Source organism: Pelophylax lessonae, assembly GCF_965119305.1.
Source record: "Pelophylax lessonae genome assembly, chromosome: 1".
NCBI classification, from domain to species: domain Eukaryota; kingdom Metazoa; phylum Chordata; class Amphibia; order Anura; family Ranidae; genus Pelophylax; species Pelophylax lessonae.
The window spans coordinates 84,918,331-84,943,474 of NC_138768.1; the positions used below are offsets into that span (position 1 = coordinate 84,918,331).

General features: G+C 44.1%; 1 protein-coding gene across 1 annotated transcript in view; it reads right to left on the reverse strand.

Moving 5' to 3' along the window:
• The window catches only part of TTC33 (tetratricopeptide repeat domain 33), a 495,466-nt gene that overhangs the window by 441,275 nt on the left and 29,047 nt on the right, over nucleotides 1-25,144 (reverse strand). The window contains exon 2 of the mRNA XM_082248719.1: nucleotides 24,177-24,398. Within this exon, the coding sequence (XP_082104845.1) occupies nucleotides 24,177-24,397 (221 nt within the window). The 5' untranslated portion in view covers nucleotide 24,398. The remainder of the gene's footprint in view (nucleotides 1-24,176; nucleotides 24,399-25,144) is intronic.

A 25,144-nucleotide genomic window follows, 5' to 3' on the forward strand; every position in this document is an offset into this window, starting at 1 on the left:
TGACTGGTTTGTCTCATCCCTTTAACTGATAGATCTGCAGGAGAGCTTGTTCTTTAGAAAAACAACAGGCTTACTGGATGGCCCACCAGATGAAAATAGAAGAAGGAAAGCCAAAAAGAAAACGAATGCAGCCATCACATCTAATTGGTAAGCTGCAATATAATAAATATTTACTTCTGGGTAATTCTGGCTTTAAGTCCCCGTTCACACTGGGGCGACCTGTGAGGTCGCCTCACAGGTCGCCATAGGTCGCCTTCCATAGGGAAGCTGCGGACCCGTTCTAATAGGAGCGACACAAGTCGCTCCGACTTAGAAAAAGGGTCCGGAGCTTCTTTGGGGCGACCCGGAGCGACCGTCATAGACTTCAATGTTATGAAGTCTGTGCCGGCCGCTCCAAGGTCGCGGCGCGCTGCTCGCACCGCGACCTCGGAGGTCGCCCCCCCAAGTCGGATCGCGTGCATGTGAACGGGGCCTAATGCCTGATGCAACATTTTAGATACTTACTAATTTACTAGGAGAAAATATGTTTATATTCTGTAGTATTACTGTACTGTAGTAATATTGGTTGTGAGCCTCAGCCAGTGATTCATGGGAGTCAGTTGGGTGGCCAAGTGACCTGAATTGGAAACTAGAGGCGTTGACACCAAGGCAAAGGTTATAATGGTACTTCATAACTTCCTACAGTTTTGGAAATACTAATCTAATACATAGCACACTGAAGATGATTTTCAGGCTCGGATGACTTATGAGAAAGTGATTAAAATAAAAAAAAACATACAAATTGGATATCCACATTACAAGACATCTGCCAAAATGATTTTCACACAGCAGCAGTGGAAACTTGCGCAGATTTTTGGACAGTATTAAAAGAAAAAAAATAATAATTCCATTGCCAAAAAGGAAAGGAAGAAGACACAAGACAACGCTTACAAGATCTAATGGTTCTGTGGGTGTGATTTATTAGCGGGAGAGCGAACGCTTGTACGGGAATTCCAGTTTCCACCACTTCAGCAGAGTTGGAGAAATTTTATTGCAGGGATTTTGTCAATAGGAACAATTTTCAGTCCCATCCTCGGACTTCGCTAAAACATTCTGTGATCAGAGCCAATTCTTTTGAAAAAAAGACAATCTGAACACAGCACAAATGTATATAAAATGGAACCCCAAATATAAAACAGGAAAAACGAGCAAAGAATTTTTAAGCGCCGGTTCACATATGAGCGACGCTACTTGCAGGGGCGACCTCCGAGATCGCGGTGCGAGCAGCGTGCCGCGACCTCGGAGCGGCCGCCACGGACTTCATAACATTGAAGTCTATGGCGGTCACCTCCTGGTCGCCCCAAAGAAGCTCCGGACCCTTTTTCTAGGTCGGAGCGACTTGTGTCGCTCCTATTAGAACGGGTCCGCAGCTTTCCTATGGGAGGCGACCTGCGGCGACCTGTGAGGCGACCAGGTCGCCTCACAGGTCGCCCTAGTGTGAACCGGGGCTAAGGGAAGTCATGGAAAGGTTTTTGTGTTATTTTGGTGTTCAAAGACACAAACTTTCCTTTTCTGCCAATAAAACAACAGACATTAAGACTCGATTCACACTAGCGCGACTTGTCAGGCGACTTGTCAGCCTGACAAGTCGCGCTCCCTCGCGGTACATTGACTGCTACAGGACCCGTTCTAATAGGAGCGACACAAGTCGCTCCGACTTAGAAAAAGGGTCCTGTACTACTTCGGGGCGACCTCGGAGCGACTTGCATAGATTTCCATTATGTGAAGTCCATGCAAGTCGCTCCGAAGTTGTGGTGCATGGGAATGCACAAGTCGCCCCCGAAGTAGTACAGAGTCGTGCCGCCCCAGTGTGAACCGACTCTTAAGCCCCGTACACACGCGTCGAAAATTGGTAGGGAATTTTCGTCTGACAACCGATCCGCCAATTTCCGGCTTGTTAGTATGATGCTTCCGACAACCAACTCCGACTTTTCGGCCGAAAAAAATCTGGTGTGCAGACTATAAAATTTTTGTTGGCCGTCAACACAACGGCCGATTTTCGTGCAGTCAGTACAGATTTCTACAGGGAAAAATCTGATGAGCAAGTCTGGGCATGCTCAGAGAAGAAAGAACACAAAGAAAGCAAACCAACACATGACATCACTTCTGAAGTAGAATTTTGTCGGGCAAGAAAATTTGTGTGCAGTCTAGGCACATTCCAACCAACAAAACACCACTCTGGACAAAAGACGGACGATCGGTCAGCCGATAATCGTTGCGTGTGTACGGGGCTTTAGTCCCGGTTCACAATTCTGCGATGAGGGAATGCTTCGAATATATACAGCGTGTTCCCGCATCGCATCTGCACCCCTGGCAGTTCACACTTCCATATGCGATACGCAGGGGGTGTCAATTAAAAGTTAACGACACCCCCAGTTGAGATCGCATATACCAATGCGATCTGCAAGTTCGCACAGAATCGGATCGCACTAGTGTGAACCACCATGCGATCCGATTCTGCTGCGGATAAAAAAAAAGGGTCATGTGCGTGTTTAGTGCGATTTCGGTGCAAATTCAGCCATACAAACTGTGTGTCTGAAATTTGCACTGCACAGAGATTGCATGTAATTTAGGAGCAGTGCGCCCCGAATTACATGCAATCTCTGTGATCGCACAAATGTGAACTGGCCCTTAACCATGAAACTAATTTCCTCTCAACCCCCTTACAGAAATTCATTTTCCTATGTTAGGCAGAGTAAGCCATACACTAGAAGAATTTTGTTCAAAATCTTATGTTTCCTGGAACAGTTGTTTGATTTTTCCAATAGTGGGGTCAAATTGAGGACCGATATCAACTGTAGTGACAAGAAAATACCGCGTGACAAAAAAATATTGCAACAACCGCCATTTTATTCTCCAGAGTCTTTGCTAAAAATATCCACAGCCCAGAGCTACAGTGAGCGCGGGGGGGGGGGGGGGCAGAGCACAGAGAGCCGGTGACTTACAGTCACCAGCTCTCTGCTCAGGGTACTCTGAGAAGTGACCAATCACCGGTGTTTGATCGTTCAGTTGTTGGAGCCAGCGGAGAACTGATGCTGCAAACAGCTAGATAAGTATAAATTAAAAAAAAAAAAAATAAAAACATTCCCATACTTCTCTTTTAATGTGAGGGCAAATAACAAATTTGGAGTCTTCATCAAAAGAAGAATAGAAGGAAAATCTTCCAACGGGAATATGTGTTCTGGTGTCGAGGGCCCCCTTACGCAGTTGGCTATAAAACTAAAGTCCCCAAAACAGCCGTATTCACATGCTGTGGCCGCGATGCTTTGCACCAATGGCAAATCTAAAATCTAACATGGCACATTGAGTTGACAGACAGCACAGCCTGTCAACTCGGTCGTTCAAGTAAATGAGGCAGCGTCACAATCTTGAGCCAAATGCTTTCGGCAGGTTAGTCCCATTGTAAAATAAAAACAGGCATGGAGGAGGCCACAGGATCACCTGCTGAACACCAGACAGCGGCTGCTTAGCCACCATGGATTGCTTTTCAGAGAATGGCCAAGTGCAATCCTGGCCTAAGAGAGGATCTACAACCTCGCTTTGGGAGATTTCTTCTTACTTGTTGTGTCCGCAGGACAGGAAGTGAAGGGAAATCTCCACAATGGGTCACAGATGATAAAAAAACCTGGACAGGCTTCCCAACTCTATAAAAAAAAGTGATCCCTATATACAGTGGGTACGGAAAGTATTCAGACCCCCTTAAATTTTTCACTCTTTGTTATATTGCAGCCATTTGCTAAAATCATTTAAGTTCATTCTTCTTCCTCATGAATGTACACATAGCACCCCATACTGACAGAAAAACACAGAATTGTTGACATTGTTGCAGATTTATTAAAAAAGAAAAACTGAAATATCACATGGTCCTAAGTATTCAGACCCTTTGCTCAGTATTTAGTAGAAGCCCCCTTTTGATCTAATACAGCCAGGAGTCTTTTTGGGAAAGATGCAACAAGTCTTTCACACCTGGATTTGGGGATCCTCTGCCATTCCTCCTTGCAGATCCTCTCCAGTTCTGTCAGGTTGGATGGTAAACGTTGGTGGACAGCCATTTTTAGGTCTCTCCAGAGATGCTCAATTGGGTTTAAGTCAGGGCTCTGGCTGGGCCATTCAAGAACAGTCACGGAGTTGTTGTGAAGCCACTCCTTCGTTATTTTAGCTGTGTGCTTAGGGTCATTGTCTTGTTGGAGGTCCAGAGCACTCTGGAGAAGGTTTTTGTCCAGGATATCCCTGTACTTGGCCGCATTCATCTTTCCCTCGATTGCAACCAGTCGTCCTGTCCCTGCAGCTGAAAAACACCCCCACAGCATGATGCTGCCACCACCATGCTTCACTGTTGGGACTGTATTGGACAGGTGATGAGCAGTGCCTGGTTTTCTCCACACATACCGCTTAGAATTAAGGCCAAAAAGTTCTATTTTGGTCTCATCAGACCAGAGAATCTTATTTCTCACCATCTTGGAGTCCTTCAGGTGTTTTTTTAGCAAACTCCATGCGGGCTTTCATGTGTCTTACACTGAGGAGTGGCTTCCGTCGGGCCACTCTGCCATAAAGCCCCGACTGGTGGAGGGCTGCAGTGATGGTTGACTTTCTACAACTTTCTCCCATCTCCTGACTGCATCTCTGGAGCTCAGCCACAGTGATCTTTGGGTTCTTCTTTACCTCTCTCACCAAGGCTCTTCTCCCCCGATAGCTCAGTTTGGCCGGACGGCCAGCTCTAGGAAGGGTTCTGGTCGTCCCAAACGTCTTCCATTTGAGGATTATGGAGGCCACTGTGCTCTTAGGAACCTTAAGTGCAGCAGAAATCTTTTTGTAACCTTGGCCAGATCTGTGCCTTGCCACAATTCTGTCTCTGAGCTCTTCAGGCAGTTCCTTTGACCTCATGATTCTCATTTGCTCTGACATGCATTGTGATCTGGAAGGTCTTATATAGACAGGTGTGTGGCTTTCCTAATCAAGTCCAATCAGTATAATCAAACACAGCTGGACTCAAATGAAGGTGAAGAACCCTCTCAAGGATGATCAGAAGAAATGGAAAGCACCTGAGTTAAATATATGAGTGTCACAGCAAAGGGTCTGAATACTTAGGACCATGTGATATTTCAGTTTTTCTTTTTTAATAAATCTGCAACAATGTCAACAATTCTGTGTTTTTCTGTCAGTATGGGGTGCTATGTGTACATTCATGAGGAAGAAGAATGAACTTAAATGATTTTAGCAAATGGCTGCAATATAACAAAGAGTGAAAAATTGAAGGGGGTCTGAATACTTTCCGTACCCACTGTATATATATATATATATATATATATATATATATATATATATACACACACACACACTCACGGCTCAAAATTACAAGTCCTGAGCTACTAGCTAGGCCTTAAGGGTTACTCGCCACCAGTTGCCCCACCCAACCCCAACCCTGCCCCGCCCCATAATACGCCCTCATAAATTATCTCATAAAATGACACTGTTAAATGTTTTTTGCATGAATGCAGAAATTACAAAAATAAATATTAATAACAAGTTCATCAGTGCCACCTCATCAGTGCCCATCAATGCAGCCTGATCAGTGCCCATGAATGCAGCCTCACCAGAGAGAAAGGGAAAGCCGGACGAATAATCACAGAGTGGGGATCGTCCCGCTGTAACAGCTTTCATTTGAATTGCTGGGCACTCACCATCACACACAGTCCTGCCTCCTGGATCCGCTCCTATGATAGACGTCACATGTCCCGGTATTGGACCAGTGTTCTGTCTATCCGGGCCAGGAGGCGGTGCTGTGTGTGACGGTGGGGGCCCAGCAATTCAAATGAAAGCTGTTACAGCGGGGCGATCCCCGCTCTGTAATTATCCAGCTTGCTTTCCTATTCCTCTCTATTCCCCTGGGCGATCGCTGGGAGAATGGCTCCCGAGGCAGCCCCGCACTCGCCCTCAATCATTTTCTACTTGCAAAATGCGAGCAGGTAGGTGGAAAATTTGATGGTTGTATATAGGTAGCCCCGGGTTACAAAAAAGTTAGGGTCTGTAGGTTTGTTTTTAAGTTGAATTTGTTTGTAAGTTGGAACAGGTACATTTTTTAGGTGTAGCTCCAGCCAAAAAAAATAGTATTTACGTTTTTTGGATAGCATAGGGAAGGGTTAACAACACCCCTGTAGTGTTTGTTTTGCTGTCTGTACCCCTGTTCAGAAAGTTTCACCTCACTTTCTGTTCCTGTGACAAAATTTGGGCTGTTGTGGAAACCGGGATTGGTGATAAAGCTTCAGTGGAGACACCTTTTCCCCCATGAGAACTCTTACAGGAGTGAATTTCCCTTCCTAGGGGGAGATTTTCTCTCACTTCCTGTTATCTCTCTCCGTTTGTAAGTAGAAGTCATTTGTAACCCAGGGAACGCCTGTATATAAGAGGACTAAAAGAGGTTTTTAGATTTGCTCTTAGTTCTATATTCCACACTAGGCATCATTTTAAGCAGTAGCGTAAAAGTGTAATAACCAAAGATTTGTGGCTCACAATGACTAAGCAAATCGGCTTCATAAAAAAAGTCTCTTTTATCAATGGTGCCAGAACAAAAACAAAAGGTTTTGCCAGATGAAACCACCGTCTGAAGCTTGGCGGAACAATGGAGCATGTGCGTACAAGTTTGTTTGTGTTCTGCTTTCTGAAATCCTGGTTTTAATTTACTTTATTGCTACAGAAAAGCAGATGCAATAGTATCACATACAGAAGAAGTGATGAGACTTTTGTGCTGTGAAGAACATGGCACTGACATTGAAGGGACATTACGAGGAAGACAATGAGGTTGGCCCACATCTGCAGACGGGTCACAAAGACCTACAAACGGCACGCGTTGTCCTGAGAACTGGCTTGCTCTGCCTTTTTAATCCATTACTAGCAGGCAGACTAGGATTCTGAAGTCAGTCCAATCTACGAGCCAGCAGGAACTTTTCTAGCAGGCCTTTACCCAAATGCTCGCCTAAAGTGAAACTCCAGACCACAATTCAGTTATGCATCAGGCTGAAAGAGGGAGGGGCATCACAAACAGCCAATCAGGTGTGCTACATGCACATCTGCTGACATGGAACATTCTGACAGTAGGAAAGAGCAAAGTGAGCAGAGGAAGGACTCATCAATCAACTGCTGCTCCTTTAGGCCTTGTGTACATGGGCAGCCAGAAGCAGTAAAAATAGGTGGTTGAGCTGCCGTTTTACTGCCCCCTGACCACCCAGCCTCAAGTTAACATGGTCACATGTTGGTACACGCTGCTGTGGGGCAACAAAAATTATAAAATTATATCATAGGTCAGGATAGGTAGGCCTAATGTGGCTTATTCAAATGAATAGGGCTGTACCACAACTGCATGTAATGCATGTTGTTGCAGCGCAGTGTTGCAGGCTTTCAAGGATTAAAACAAGCAGTAAGGCTGTAACATATCACCTCTGAGTAACCTGTCAAATGCCTCTGAAAAGTGATCCACAGCTGATCACTTTTCAGAGGGGTAGCAAAGATGGCCGCAAGGGTAAATGAGCCCTTACTGTGCAAGCATAGAATGTTGCTCCAGTGGAGGCTGAAGATATGGCTGTGCTGTCATGAAGCATCTGCATGGCAAAGCCAGCCTCATGGTATGATGTGAGAAAAGAACAGTAAAAGTGTTTTAACTGTGTACTAAGCTGCTTGCCCTGAATTTAGATATTAAACTGGAACTAAACTGCCCAAATAAATACTGACCTCCCTTCCAATGATCCGATGTCCCTGAAGTCCCTCACTGGTGCCGGCATCTTCTGCCTGGCTTTGGCCTGAACAGGGTCATGCAACTCCTGCAAATGAGCAGGAGTTCACTTATCCCAGCACACAGGTCTTGTGAATGTACCCTGGGTAGAGATGGTAAGGCATTAAAAAAATAAAAAGCAGCTTTTTTGTTTTTTTCCTGGAAACTGTAAGAAGAAAAAGAAGAGGTGTGGAATATGTTCTTTTACAATGATAAATATATCCATGACATGGTATTCAAACTATGTGACACAAAGACCTAAATGAAAGATTTCTGAGACTTTATGTAAATACTTAAACTAATGCAAGTTCTCTCAGCTGAGAATAAATAAATCCTGGAATACAATTCAAGTAACACTGTACTTCTGCAAGAGAAATGTGCATTTCTGACACTAGGGGGCACTGCAGGGGAAAGTTTCAGTTAAAGCCAGCCATAGATGGTACAATTTTCTTTACCGCAACCACAGGTTGCATGAAAGAAAATAGCTTGATTCCACCAACAACCTGCTGAATCGGCCGAGATTCGAACCATCTATGGCTGGCTTTAGTTTGCTTGTGGGCTCCATCTTGTACCTTCTACATTTGGGTGATTGTTGGGATGCAGTGGATGATTGACAGGTAAGAGGGTAAATTTGTCTGACAAATTTGTTTAGCTTTATAACCTTTGAAAGTTTCCTTTTAATGTTCTCCATCATCACAGCATAATATTTCCCTATAGTCAGGTCAGTAAATTGTTTTTTCTTTTCCTCCTCTCAATAAAATGGTGAGACCAACATCTAGAAATTGGAAATATTTCCACAGTGCAACTTCTGCTAAGAGCAAAGCTGCATTTTGCAATTATTCTAACAAGAATTATTCTTTTCCAAATGCTACAAGGATGACAAAACACATCCTGGCATGCCAGAGGTCCCATAAAGACATTAAAAATACTTTATGGAATGAAATGATGAAGACCAGAATGAAAGTGCGAGTAGCTTTATGGAATGAAATGATGAAGACCAGAATGAAAGTGCGAGTAGCTTTTCCCTCCGGAGTTCTCATTCCTTAAACACTCTTTCTGCTGCTTCTGGATCATCACAAAGTGTTTCTTCACCAGCAGCATCTTCAAGTTAGGAAGTGTTGCAAATAATACAAATTTAAAAAGCAAGTTTAGTTTTTTTACTGAATAAGCTGTACTTATAGTTCAAGCATAATACTTTTATATACACTACATTTTACCTTCCCGGTGTAACAGAATGACTTTCAATTTGTAAAGCTACTCCACACTCAATTTTCTTTTCAATTTTTCCCCAAACATTTCCATTTTCACCGGAAAAAAAAGGGAAAAAAAACATTTTTTTTCTGAAGGCTTCAATATTTCAAAAAAATTTTCATCTCTAATCCTGCGTATGCACAGCTCAGTGTACATTTTGAAGAAGCTTAAGAACTGGTAAATATGTTTTCTCTCTTGCAGGTAGGTTTTTAGTTCCACTATAAAGTTAACAGTTAACCCCTTAAAGTCAGCGCCTCCTGGCCCTTTAAGGGGTTTAGGAAGACGGGAGGCAAGGAGGGTTTATGATCATATGAACGTCATGATTAGCGGTCACATGATTGGAAAGCTCCCAATCACAACTTTTCCGTTAGCCACTGGTAACTGTGCTCTAGGCACAGCTGTATTTGCACTAATGCACACAAATATGCGGCTTCTTGGCTCCAAGGCCCACCCACCGAGAGGCTGCATATTTGCGTGCAGCCAGCACCAGGAGGTTAATGAAATAGATAAAAGGTAAGAGATGGGTTGAGATACTTTGATTCCTGAAGAAAATACTGGTTTAGGCTATTTTTCCAGTTCTCTCTGTGCCTGCATAGTTTCCTCCAGGTACTTGGCCTTCCTCCATCACTTCGTAGACATGCTGGTAGCCTAACTGGTTCCAGTCTAAATTATGTGTGTGCGCAGGTCAAAAATTCAGCTGCAGCCTCTTATGGCACATCCTAATAACACTCTGTTACGTAGCAAATGAAGGTCTAGTATGCATTTCAGGCATTAAGCCACAGAAGAAATAAGCTTCCAAGGTCTGAAGTGCATCAAAGATCGGTTACGGTAATAAGGATGCAAGGTATAGTGGCCATGGGCCCTTGGGAGGCGTCCAACTATGTATTAGGTTGAGTAAGTGATATACAGTATCTTTCTGGTGGCCAGCAGGAGACAGCTACAGCAGCAATCTGAGAGACTACAGTTGTAGACCAGGTATGTCCAACCTTTTGACCTTCCAGGGCCATATTGGAAAAAGAGGAATTGTCTTGGGCCGCACATAAAATACACAATTAATTAAGGATAGCTGATGTGTGAATAGGTCAGGCAGATCACAAGGTAACGATCACTAATATAGATAATGCACCAATCTGAGTAATAAAACCATTTTTTATATAATATTTTTATTATAAAAGAGGGCAACATAAAATAAGTGTGATATTTGACACGGTTTTTGATAAACTAACGCAATTGGATGAATGGAGTAATAGATCTCAATTAATTCTGCAGATGTTGAAAAATGTAAAGTAATGCACTTGGGCATCAGAAACACAAAAGCAAGCTACTCACTAGGGGGGGAACCTCTGGGTGAGTCTAGGATGGAAAAGGACCTGGGAGTCCTAGTGGACAACAGGCTTGGCAGTGGCATGCAATGCCAAGCCACTGCAAGCAAAGCCAACAGAATACTGGCATGTATAAAAAAGGGGATTCACTCCAGAAATAAAGAGATTATTCTCCCACTCTACAAGACTCTGGTCCGGCCACATCTGGAGTATGCTGTCCAGTTCTGGGCACCGATCCTCAGGAAGGATGTGCTGGAACTGAAGAGAGTCCAGAGATGGGCAACAAAAATAATTAGGGGAATGGAGGGCATCGGCTATGAGGAAAGACTACAAGCACTGAACTTATTCTCTCTGGAGAAGAGACGCTTGAGAGGGGATATTAATTTAATGTACAAATACTGTACTGGTGACTCTAGCATGAGGAACAAACTTTGTAGAGAAAGGGAATACAATAAGACACGTGGCCTCTCACTAAAACTAGAGGAAAAATGGTTTAACCTTAAAATACGTAAGGGGTTCTTCACTGTCAGACCAGTAAGGATGTGGAATTCTCTTCCACAAGCAGTCGTATCAGCAGGGAGCATTGATAGTTTAAAAAAACTATTAGATGGGCACCTTAAAGACCACAACATACAGGGGTATACAATGTACGTTTAACAGCAAACACACACACACATCATAGGTTGAACTGGATGGACGGATGTCTTTTTTCAACCTCACAAATGTAACTATGTAACTATGTTCATCAGATATTTTGGTTCTAATTTTGCCCCTCTTGTGCGTCAACCTTGAAAATAGTTGCACACAAATATAGGTGCTGCCGAAAACTGATGACATGAATAAGGCGTGATTGTGAAGAGTGGGAGATTTTTCTTTGGGAAGATAAAACTTATAAAAGTCCAGTAAAGAGACACTGTCACATATTTCTTTGGCCACATGTGTTCAGTAAGTGTAAAAGCATTTTGCAAAAAATCCCCCCCCCCCCCCCCCAAAAATCAACATGTTTATCATTTTTGTCTTGGGCCGCATTCAAGCATTTTCACAATTCATATAACAAGTACAGAGCAGTTCTCTGCTCACAAAAAAAAAAAAAAAAAAAGCAGTTGGCAAACATTGCTGAGAGCTGAGAAATAAAAAGAAACATTGTATCTAGGGTTGAGCGAACACCTAGATGTCCGTGTTCGACGGGTTCGGCCGAACTTTAAAAAAAAGTCCGGGTCCGTGTCCCGGACTTTTACCGAACTTTTCCCGGACACCGAACCCCATTGAAGTCAATGGGGACCCGAACTTTAAGGCACTAAAATGGCTCTAAAACACCAAAGGAAAGGGCTAGAGTGCTGCAAATGGCAGCAAAACGTAATTAAGAGCATGGCAAGTGCTCTGCAAACAAATGTGGATAGGGAAATAACTTAAAACAACAAAAAAAAAACAGAAAAATAAAACAATGTTCTTCTTCATCTCTGAAGGACGAGGCCCATATGGAGTAGGAGGGAGGTTGAGGTGGTGGTGGATGTGGCGGTGACATAGGCGTGCGCACAGGGTGTGCTGGGTGTGCCTGGGCACACCCTAATCACCTAGGGCACATAGCATTGCCAGTGAGGAGATGGGAAAGATCTCCCTGGGACCTGCTCTGCTCTATTTCTCCTTGCCTACAGGTACATGGCCCCGATACATTACTCTCCCTGCTGGCAAACACATGCATGTGTATTTCAACTTTGGGGTGCACACCTTAATGCAATAGGCTGCGCACACCTATGGGCGGTGTAGGTGGAAGCGGCGGTGGAGGAGGACCAGGGCCGGATTAACAGCATCATGGGCTTGGTGCTGAGGATTTTGAAGGGCCTTAAGGGCCGTGCCTTGCCATGCACCCAGAGGAGGAAGGGTGCAGCCATGCATGCCTAATTCAACATGGGATGCTGTCTCTGAAGCCCATAAACACATCCATGCATCGCCAACTGTCCCTCCTTGTCCGGCCTTCACGCTGTGTGGGGAGGTTCTGAGGGTGCTGCCTGGGGAAGCGAGCATAGAAGCCAGACTTCTGTGTTTACAAGTGACAGAAGAGCGGTAACAGTGAATATGGCCAACCCGGGGCCTATATAAAAGGTAGGGGCCTGGAGCTGCAGCTCCAATAGCCCCTACATTAATCTGGCCCTGAGGAGGAGGACGAGGTAGCCAACACTGCTTCTTTTCAAAAATTTTAAATGAGGGTACACCCCAAAAGAGTGAGAAAGAGCAAAAATGGAACAATGGGTGGGTAAGGTCGGTATCCATTGCTATTCTGCATAAGGTACGGAAAAGTCCCGTGGGATCCATGCCTGGTTCATTTTAATGAACGTGAGCTTGTCCACATTGTCTCTGGACAGGCGGCTGCGCTTGTCTGTTATAACGCCCCCAGCCGTGCTAAATACCCGTTCAGATAATACACTGGCTGCAGGGCACGCCAGCACCTCCAAGGCGTAAAGGGCAAGCTCAAGCCATGTGCCCAATTTGGAGACCCAGAAGTTGAAGGGGGCAGACCCGTCATTCACTACATGTAGGCGTGTGCACACATACTGCTCCACCATGTTGGTAAAATGCTGCCTCCTGCTAAGACGTTCCATCTGAGCTGCTGGTGCTGCTGTTTGTTGTGGCGTGCTGACAAAGCTTTTCCACATTTCGGCCATGCTAACCCTGCCTTCTGAGGTGCTGGCGGTGCCCTGGTTGCGTTGGCGACCTCCTCCTCCTCCTCCTCTGCCTTGTGCTTCCACTGTGGCCCCGCTGTCAGATGGGAATGCCAGCAGCATGGCGTCTACCAGCGTGCGCTTGTACTCGCGCATCTTGCGATCGCGCTCCAGTGAGTGAATTAAGGACGGTACGTTGTCCTTGTAACGGGGATCCAGCAGCGTGGCCACCCAGTAATCAGCACAAGTTAGAATGTGGGCAACTCGGCGGTCGTTGTGGAGACACTGCAGCATGTAATCGCTCATGTGTGCCAGGCTGCCCAGAGGCAACGAAAGGCTGTCCTCTGTGGGAGGTGTATCGTCCGTGTCCTCTGTATCCCCCCAGCCACGCACCAGTGATGGCCATGAGCTGGCCTGGGTGCCACCCTGCTGTGAACATGGTTCCATCTCCTCCTCCAGCTCCTCCTCCTCCTCATCCTCCTCATCCTCCAGAACTGTGCCCCTGCTGGACAATTGCGTCCCTGGCGTTTGCGTGTGCAGGAACCCACCCTCGGAGCCCCTTGCGAATGACTGCCCTGAAAGCCTTGGAAATGTTACCTCTTCATCCTCCTCCTCCTCCTCATCCTGTGCCACATCCTCTTCCATCATCGCCCGAATTGTTTTTTCAAGGAGGCATAGAAGTGGGATAGTTAAGCTGAGAACGGCGTCATTGCCACTGGCCATGTTGGTGGAGTACTCAAAACAGCGCAACAAGGCACACAGGTCTCGCATGGAGGCCCAGTTAAATTAAATAGCGGAATAGAAAATATGATCCAAAAAAAGTGTATGTATATCACACGTACACAACCACACTGGGCCCCAATTACTATTGTTTGTACCCCTAAAAGGCTAGATGAGGAGTAGGGGGAGTATGGAACAGGCAGCACCCTCAAACCTTCAGAAGTATGAGATGAACCCCAACAACTTGGAAAGGTGGATCTCTCTCACACGTACCGACACAGACTATCCCGCAATTCAATTGATCCTCAAAGGTTTTTATTGAATAGCGGAATAGGAAATATGATCAAAAAAAGTGTATGTATCTCGCACGTACACAACCACACTAGGCCCCAATTACTATTGTTTGTACCCCTAAAAGGCTAGATGAGGAGTAGGGGGGGTATGGAACAGGCAGCACCCTCAAACCTTCAGAAGTATGAGATGAACCCCAACAACTTGGAAAGGTGGATCTCTCTCACACGTACCGACACAGACTATCCCCCAATTTAACTGATCCCCAAAGGTTTTTGATTAAATAGCGGAATAGAAAATATGATCCAAAAAAAGTGTATGTATATCACACGTACACAACCACACTAGGCCCCAATTACTATTGTTTGTACCCCTAAAAGGCTAGATGAGGAGTAGGGGGGGTATGGAACAGGCAGCACCCTCAAACCTTCAGAAGTATGAGATGAACCCCAACAACTTGGAAAGGTGGATCTCTCTCACACGTACCGACACAGACTATCCCCCAATTTAACTGATCCCCAAAGGTTTTTGATTAAATAGCGGAATAGAAAATATGATCCCAAAAATGTGTATGTATATCACACGTACACAACCACACTAGGCCCCAATTACTATTGTTTGTACCCCTAAAAGGCTAGATGAGGAGTAGGGGGAGTATGGAACAGGCAGCACCCTCAAACCTTCAGAAGTATGAGATGAACCCCAACAACTTGGAAAGGTGGATGTCTCTCACACGTACCAACACAGACTATCCCCCAATTTAACTGATCCCCAAAGGTTTTTGATTAAATAGCGGAATAGAAAATATGATCCAAAAAAAGTGTATGTATATCACACGTACACAACCACACTAGGCCCCAATTACTATTGTTTGTACCCCTAAAAGGCTAGATGAGGAGTAGGGGGAGTATGGAACAGGCAGCACCCTCAAACCTTCAGAAGTATGAGATGAACCCCAACAACTTGGAAAGGTGGATCTCTCTCACACGTACCGACACAGACTATCCCCCAATTTAACTGATCCCCAAAGGTTTTTGATTAAATAGCGGAATAGAAAATATGATCCCAAAAAAGTGTATGTATATCACACGTACACAACCACACTGGGCCCCAATTACTATTGTTTGTACCCCTAAAAGGCTAGATGAGGAGTAGGGGGAGTATGGAACAGGCAGCACCCTCAAACCTTCAGAAGTATGAGATGAACCCCAACAACTTGGAAAGGTGGATCTCTCTCACACGTACCGACACAGACTATCCCGCAATTCAATTGATCCTCAAAGGTTTTTATTGAATAGCGGAATAGGAAATATGATCAAAAAAAGTGTATGTATCTCGCACGTACACAACCACACTAGGCCCCAATTACTATTGTTTGTACCCCTAAAAGGCTAGATGAGGAGTAGGGGGGGTATGGAACAGGCAGCACCCTCAAACCTTCAGAAGTATGAGATGAACCCCAACAACTTGGAAAGGTGGATCTCTCTCACACGTACCAACACAGACTATCCCCCAATTTAACTGATCCCCAAAGGTTTTTGATTAAATAGCGGAATAGAAAATATGATCCCAAAAAAGTGTATGTATATCACACGTACACAACCACACTAGGCCCCAATTACTATTGTTTGTACCCCTAAAAGGCTAGGAGTAGGGGGAGTATGGAACAGGCAGCACCCTCAAACCTTCAGAAGTATGAGATGAACCCCAACAACTTGGAAAGGTGGATCTCTCTCACACGTACCAACACAGACTATCCCCCAATTTAACTGATCCCCAAAGGTTTTTGATTAAATAGCGGAATAGAAAATATGATCCCAAAAAAGTGTATGTATATCACACGTACACAACCACACTAGGCCCCAATTACTATTGTTTGTACCCCTAAAAGGCTAGGAGTAGGGGGAGTATGGAACAGGCAGCACCCTCAAACCTTCAGAAGTATGAGATGAACCCCAACAACTTGGAAAGGTGGATCTCTCTCACACGTACCAACACAGACTATCCCCCAATTTAACTGATCCCCAAAGGTTTTTGATTAAATAGCGGAATAGAAAATATGATCCCAAAAAAGTGTATGTATATCACACGTACACAACCACACTAGGCCCCAATTACTATTGTTTGTACCCCTAAAAGGCTAGATGAGGAGTAGGGGGAGTATGGAACAGGCAGCACCCTCAAACCTTCAGAAGTATGAGATTGTGTTCACTGTACCCCACAAAGATTGAGTTCACTGCACCCCACAATGATTGTGTTCACTGCACCCCACAAAGATTGTGTTCACTGCACCTCACAAAGATTGTGTTCACTGTACCCCCCAAAGATTGTGTTCACTGCACCCCACAAAGATTCTGTTCACTGTACCCCACAAAGATTGTGTTCACTGCACCCCAAAAAGATTGTGTTCACTGCACCCCAAAAAGGATGTTGTTCACTGCACCCCAAAAAGGATGTTGTTCACTCCACCCCAAAAAGATTGTGTTCACTGCACCCCACAAAGATTGTGTTCACTGCACCCCAAAAAGATTGTGTTCACTGCACCCCAAAAATGATTTTGTTCACTGCACCCCAAAAAGGATTTTGTTCACTGCACCCCAAAAAGGATGTTGTTCACTCCACCCCAAAAAGATTGTGTTCACTGCACCCCAAAAAGATTGTGTTCACTGCACCCCACAAAGGATTTTGTTCACTGCACCCCAAAAAGATTGTGTTCACTGCACCCCAAAAAGGATGTTGTTCACTGCACCCCAAAAAGGATTTTGTTCACTGCACCCCAAAAAGATTGTGTTCACTGCACCCCAAAAAGGATGTTGTTCACTGCACCCCACAAAGGATTTTGTTCACTGCACCCCACAAAGATTGTGTTCACTGCACACCAAAAAGGATTGTGTTCACTGCACCCCAAAAAGATTTTGTTCACTGCACCCCAAAAAGATTGTGTTCACTGCAGCCCAAAAAGATTGTGTTCACTGCAGCCCAAAAAGATTGTGTTCACTGCAGCCCAAAAAGATTGTGTTCACTGCAGCCCAAAAAGATTGTGTTCACTGCAGCTCACACACAGAAAAATGGATGTGGATCACTGACACCTGCCTATCTCCAATCCCACACCACACAGCAATATCGATTGTAGTTTGTAGAACACAGTTTCCCTAAAATTCAGCAGACTCTGTCCCTAACAGGATTGAGAAGAGATCGTAGATCAGGATTGAGTGCAGACCCCACCCCCCACACAGCAATATCGATTGTAGTTTGTAGAAGACACTGACCCTATAATTCAGCAGACTCTATCCCTAAAATGCCTACAACTCGCCCTGCCTAAACACTCCGACCTGTCCCTCAATTCTATCCGGACACAAATGGTTTTTTCCTGCCTATCTTTCCCTAATCAGCAGCCAGCACGTTGATGTGTGCTCTGTCCCTGAATCTAAGCAGCATAATGACGCCGCTGCGGCTGCCTCGAACTTATAAAGACTTGGTCACATGCTTCAGACGGCCAATCACAGCTACTGAGACATTTGCAGGCATGGCTGGGATGGCTTAAGGCACACCAGTTAAACGATTGTTGATTGGCTGTTGAAAGCCCGCCATGAAAAGAGCGCCAAAGCATGCAAAACCCGGAAATAAAACGACCGAACACGGATTTTTACCCGAACATACAGTAAAGTGTCCGTGTCCGTGTTCGGGTACAAAAAATCCAATTATTCGGTACGAACACGAATAATACAGTCCGTGTTCGCTCAACACTAATTGTATCATTTGGTTCTTTTAGAGATCAAAGGGATAAACAGTCTGCAAATGGGGTCGTTTAAAAGACTAAGGCTTCGTTTCCACTGCTGCGGCTGCGACATGTGTCAAGTCGCACAGCAAGTCGCACAGCAAGTCGCAACAGTGGAAAAAGGGCCTTAGCCTTTTTCTGACACTTGTTGCTTACAAGTTAAAAGAGTTGTAAAGTCAGAAGGGTTTTTATCTTAATGCATTCTATGCATTAAGATAAAAAGACTTCTGTGTGCAGCAGCCTCCCCAGCACCACCTAATACTTACCTGAACCCCATTCTCTGTCCAGCAATGTCCACGAGTCCCTCGGCCGTACTGGACTCTCCCTCCTGATTGGCTGGCACACAGCAGCGGCGCTTTTGGCTCCCGTAGCTGTCAAACTCAGCCAATCAGGAGAGAGAGGGGGCGGGACCGAAAGGGCAGCTCCATGTCTGAATGGACACATGGGGCTGCAGCTCGGCTCCTTGCTCTGGGGGTACTCGACAGCAAAGAGGGACCCAAGAAGAGGAGGATCTGGGGTGGTGAGTACAGAGTAGGTGAGTATAACGTTTTTTTTTTTGTTTTTTTTTTAAACAAGACTTTACAATCACTATAAAAATCTGTATTTTTCCCTGGAAAATTAATTAGAAACCCCAAACATTATATATATTGTTTTAGCAGAGACCCTAGAGAATAAAATGGCAGTCGTTGCAGTATTTTATGTCACACTGTATTTGTGCAGTGGTCTTTCAAACACAGTTTTTTGGGAACAAATACACTTCAATTAATTAAAAAAAAATAAACAGTAAAGTTAACCCAATTTTTTGGTATAATGTGAAAGATGATGTTCCGCTGAGAATGCAACAATGCATGGAAATGAAACGCATCCGGAATGCATTTGTGGTGTGAACCGGCCCTTAGTGGTTGTGCTCTGGAGAATGAATACATAAAACAGAAACTCCACCTGTGTCTTCCCTGCGCTCCAGGACCTTGATGAGAAGATTTTATTTTTAATTTATTTTGTTGCTTAGAGCAGGAATGTGTTAAAATATTATTGGCCCTGAGTGTCAAATATACAAAGTATGGAACATTCTTTGTTCATTTATTTTAAAAACTTTATACAACTTATTGATAATGCTAATGTTCCATAAACTCCACGTTTCATCATCATGGTGGCTCAGTAGTTAGCACTTCTGGCTCCCACAGCACTGGGGTCATTGGTTCTGAACCCAACCAGGCATGAAGTTTGCATGTTCTCCCTGTGCTTGCATTGGTTTCCTCCATCTAATCCAGTTTTCTCGCACACTCCAAAGATGTGCCGCTAGGTTAATTGGCTCTATGTATGTGAGATAGGAACCTTAGATTGCAAGCTCCTTTAGGGCAGAGACTGATGTTAATGTAAGGCGCTGCCTAAATTGTTGGCGCTATAGAAATGCCTACCTATATGGAAGTATGGTATGGAAGCCTACCTTAAACTACCAACAAAATGAGAAATTGGTTCTGCGTGGAGTAGAAGCAGCCGTAATTCAACAATCAGTGCAAAACTTTATGAAGAGCAAAAGGATCACAAGGGCTGGATTCTCTAGAATGTAATTTGAGGCTATTCTAATAATCCTGGGAGCCCAGCCTAAATCAATGCAAAAAACACAAAAAAAAGAGCCTATGACGATCAATAAGTAAAAGTTTCACGGACTAACAATGAAAATCTCAGAATACACAGTATATACTATACTCGGCCTGCTGCTAATGAATTTCAAAGCAACTTAAACTACACTCCAAGAAAAACAATTTTCTAAAGGGTAATAGCGCCACCCTGTGGTAGAAGTGATAAACAACACCGCATCTTACCTATACGTTTAGCAATACATAGAGGATGGCCTTATCGATGCGAGCATTGTGAGTTTGGCTTAAAGGGTAACTCCACTTTCGTGGGGGGGAAAAAAAAATAGCAAAAAAATAAGAAAACATAATATAGTGTATATAATTGCGACATAAGACATATTGTAATTGAATGCTATTAAAAATTACCTTTTCTTTTAAATCTGCAGTGTTGTAATTTTCTGAAAATGCAATGCAAAATGGCTACCTGGGAGGTATTTTGTACACAGACTGTGTACACAACGCCTCCCAGAAACATTTCCTGCTTGTGTGATTGGCTCACTGATTTCCCTAGAAGTCTACCTAAAGCTGGATACACACTATACAATTTTCTTTAGATTTTTTCCTTTATATTTACCAAAACCATATAATATGAGGTCAGACCTAAACACTTTCAATATGTATGCAATCTGGCAGGCCCTTGCACTACATAGAAAAGGTAAATCTGAAGGAAATCTACCAAGAAAAGTTATATAGTGTGTATCCAGCTAAAGATACAAGTCAAATTTCAGGCATCCCTGGAACAAAAATGTCACAAACACCTCTAAAGGGATGCAGGCATTCCTCAGTGTCCTGCAGGTGCACAGCTGGTTAATAATTATGAAACCACTCCCATTAAATTTATTTTCCTACATGGATTCAGACATACAAACAGGGATTTCTTCAGAATAACAAAAGGCAGGAATCTGCAACAAATTTTGGTAAAATCCTTGCAACGTACAGAGATCACCCGGGGGGGGGGGGGGATGTATTTTCTCAACTAAAGTGGAGTTACTCTTTAGGGCAACTACTGCAATGACTGGAGGAAAGTTGGACAAGTTTCATAGTGGACAATGATAAATTAAGAAAACCTACAATAAGAAAAAATGAATGCTGCTCTCCTTTTGAAAAGATTTATTACCTATAAATGATATTGAATCAAATGCTTCAAAGAGTTTCAAAGCATGCACTGTACCACATAGGGGCATTCACTTAACCGCTTGCCGACCGCCACAAGTACATATACTGCGGCGGTCAGCCCCGTGCAGGCAAAGTGACGTACCGGTATGTCACTAGCCTGTGAGCCAATAGGGGCGAGCGCGCGCCGCCGGAGGCATGCTCCCGCCCCCACTCGTTTACGGACACTCGCGATCGTCAGTTACAGAGGGAGAAAGGCAGGCGGCTAATGTAAACAAAGCCGCCTGTCATTCTCCCCTGTGTAACAGCAGAGATCATACGGTTCTGCTATGTAGGATCGTAGATCTCTGCTGTTACATGAAAAGCCACATCCCTACACAGTTAGAATCACACCCCTAGGGACACACTTAACCCCTCCTTCTCCAATAAAGTTAACCCCTTCCCTGCCTGTGCCTTTTTTACAGTAACAGTGCATATGTATAGCACTGATTACTGTAGTAATGTCACTGGTAACCCCAAAGTGTCAAAAGAGTCAGTCAAGGGTCCGATCTGTCCACCACAATGTCGCAGTACCGCAAAAAAAAAAATCGCAGATCGCCGCCATTACTCGTTAAAAAAAAACAACAAAAATGACATAAATCTTTCCCTTAGTCAGTAAACGCAATAACTTTTGCGCAAACCAATCAAAATATGCTTATTGCGATTTTTTTACCAAACATAGGTAGCAGAAAACAAATTGGCCAAAAATGTTAAAAAATTTTGATTTTTACATTTTTTTTTTGGGAATTTCATATGAAAAAATGTGAAAAATATTGTTATTTTTGCAAAATTGTCGCTCTTTTTTTGTTTGTAGTGCATGATCAAAAAATCGCACAGGTGATCAAATACCACCAAAAGAAAGCTCTGTTTGTGGGAAAAAAAGGACGTCAAATTAGTTTAGGTACAGCGTCGCACGACCGCGTAATTGTCCGTTAAATTCACGCAGTGCCGAATCGGGCCTGGTCAGGAAGGGGGTAAAATCTTCCGGGGCTTAAGTGGTTAAAAAGGGAGCATTGCATTCTGGTCCTGAGCCCTGCCCGCATCATCCTGCTTCTGGCTATGTTCCACCCTGTGTTCCACCCACTTCAGGAAGGACGTTGGCCACCTTTCTCCTCCACACGGGGGACACCTGTCACATTCCACATGGCAATACCAGCAACTCCAACCAGCATTCCGGACCTACACTTTTTGATGTGCCTGTTTTTTACTTATCTATTGTGAGGTTGTTGGCCCCGCTCATTTCCTTCCCGGCTATGAGTGTAACAAGGATTTGGAGAGGAGTTGCTTGTGAACCGTAGCTGAAACACCGAGGACACGGTGGATATCTGGTCCAGCCATTGATTGATTATACTGGCCTTCTACATATTTGTATTGACTTCTCTATAATTTGAGGGTCAATTCAATCTGGTAAGCAGGACCTCCTCCTCCCTCACACTGGAGATGTGTCTCTAGGATTCACGGCACTTAATGTGGGGACTCTTCTTGATACATCCATTGTGATTTATGGATATTCTTTCACAGGATTGATCATTGTTATTCTTGGCGCTGCACCCTGCTGCGATTATAGTGATCAGCAGTTGTCTGCAGCCGACAGGGCAGCAACTGGCAGATATTGGTTGACCTTTGATCTTCTGAATCACAAGGTGTAGAGTCAGACTGAGTGTCAGTTCACACTATAGAGATGTCAGACATGTGATTACCACCGCACTGCTATGCAAATCACATGCAATGTCTGTGTGATGTGAATTCAGCCAATACAGATTGTATGGCTAAATTCGCATTGCATTCGGACCAAAGCCACGCAGGACCCTTTTTTTGGTCCGCATCAGAATCGGATCACATAGGTGTTCACACCTACGCGATCCGATTCCTGTCCGAATTGACAGTTCGCACTGCAATATGCGAACTAATCTTGGGGTGTCATTAACTTTTCATTGACACTCCCAGCAGTTTGCATATGGCAGTGTGAACTGCCTGCGAGTCGGGTGCTATGCGGGAACCCACAGTGGATTTGCAGGGTTCCCGCATCACACTAGTGTGAACCGGCACTTAGACAAAGCAAATAAAGCTTAAAGTGATTGTAAACGAAGACCTTGTAAAACAACCCATTTAGTTTAAAATATAAATGAAAGGCAAAACATTTTTGTATACATATAGAAAAAAAAAAACATTTTAGAAGTGATCACATGCCCTCTGTTCTCAGCTGCAGAAGAGCTGCGGGAGGAGAAACAGCAGTACACTGAACTACCCAGTGAAAGGCAGTGTGGCGGAGGGTGTCTGGACAAGACTGATCATTGGAGAAGAGCACACCGAGTTCCCAACATAGTTAGAGAACTGATCATGTTGTGTTCTCCTGCTTAGTGCAGTCAGTTGTTAATAGGAACGTAGAGGGACTCTACGAACCAGAAAAAAACGGATCATTTTTCTTAGAATTTTTAGTAGCACAGGGATGGGACTCCGCTCCTTTCACACCTGGGCGTTTTTGTTGCAGGCATTTATTGGGCATTTTTTGGGCGTCTTTGTAGGCAGGCATGACATCTGAACTTCTGTGTAGGGGTATATATATACACACACACATATATGTATATATACACATACACATATATAGGTGTAATAGGAGCGGAACCTCATCCCTGCAAATAATTTCATTAGCGCATGGATGTGGCTCCGCTCCTATTACACCTATATATGTGTATGTGTATATATACATATATGTGTGTGTGTATATATACCTCTACACAGAAGTTCAGATGTCATGCCTGCCTCCAAAGACGCCCAAAAAATGCCTGATAAACGCCTGCAACAAAAACGCCCAGGTGGAGCGGAGCCCCATCCCTGCGCTACTAAAAATTCTAAGAAAAATTATCTTTTTTTCTGGTTCAGGACCATTTTAATGGAAAGTCGGATCACAAGTCGCTTCAAATAAGATAAGGAGTCGACTCCCATTGAAGTCTATGGGACAAGTCGGATACAAGTCGCCTCAAAGTAGTACAGGACCCTTTTCTGAAGTCGGAGCGACTTCAGTAGTGCCAATTAAGACAGCATTCATTGATTAACATTGCTTTTGTTATGTCAAGCAACTTGGGGCGACTTGAGGGCACACAAGTCGCCTCACAAGTCGCGGCAGTGTGAATGGACTCTTATGTGGCTAGCATTAGTAAATAGATAGGAAAGTATATCAAATTTACCCCAATTTCAAATTTACAGCCCCAAGGGCTGGATGAAAGCAAGCAAAAGGCCACAGTTTGCAGACCACTGACCTAGAGCAAAGTGCATGTGCAAAAAAAGTGCTGTAACCCACAAAGACTGCCTAAAACATATTTTACAAATACACACCATTTGTTTTTAAATTTTGCCCGCAAAAGTTGCCAACTTCTGCTATCCCGTTACTAAGCCAAAACATGGGACAGTATTCCACTGGTTGGTATTGATAGCAAAGACTCTGCTCTTTCTTCTGGTTTCTACATGGCTATATGTGGCATGTGCTATGCAATATACAAATAATTTACCATAAACATTCCCAAAATGCCCTAAAAAGCAGCTTTCTGCTGGTCCTACCTGCCATTCAGTGCCAGAAAGGCTCCTTCATCCTTCAAGCGTTTACTTTTTGTGACGTTATCCTCGAGGAGAATTCCTTTCTTCCGTTTGACAGAGTGGAGCCAGTCCACATCATCCTTCTTAACGGTACCCTCTTCTGCAGCTGACTCTTTTTCAAAGTTTTGTGAGGTCTCCTTCGACACCTTCTCACCAATCTTCCTCTTCCAACCAAAGGAAGCCATACTGTGGAGAAAACAGAGTGATATGATGATCTGAAAGAATCCATCATATACAAATGGCATAAGGTCTATGCAACATATAAATCTGGAAGAGGACCCGCCAGTCAAATCACCATGACATCCTCACACCAACAGTTAGTCATTTTATCGCGGCAACTTAAAGTGTTACTAAACCAACAACAGTAAAATCAGCCTGTATATGCAGTAAAGCATGCTTGTGATACTCACTGTTGAACCTAAAGTGTTAATCCTCCGTATTATGTAAAAAAAAAAGGCTGTTTGATCCTGTCTTCTCTGATCCTCCCCTTCTTTTACTGTCCGTAATCCATCTGCTGATAGAACAGAGCCCTCGGAGGCACTCCGAACATGCTCAGTTTGGTGTGTATTGCTAGAGTTTTTTTTTTTTCTTGGAAGGGTGCATGTGATCAGCACAAGGCCAATCAGCACTGTCCAGACAGAGAGTCAGGGGTCATGCTGCCTCATAGGACAGTCAGAGGTGAATGAAAACTCCTCCTACAAGCTTTAACCAGATGCTGATAGAAGCCATAACCCTGCTATATACTGCTGATGACAAAGGGTATTTAACAGTTTATATTTACAAGAATAATTGTATTTCCATGTTCTGTGTACTGTGGGAGACCAGATAAAAGGGAATTCCGGCTCCTGGGTTTAGTAACACTTTACCTAACTGCCAGTAATATTGTCATCATAACTTCACAACTGCAAGTGAGATGGCTTTTTCCAAGTACC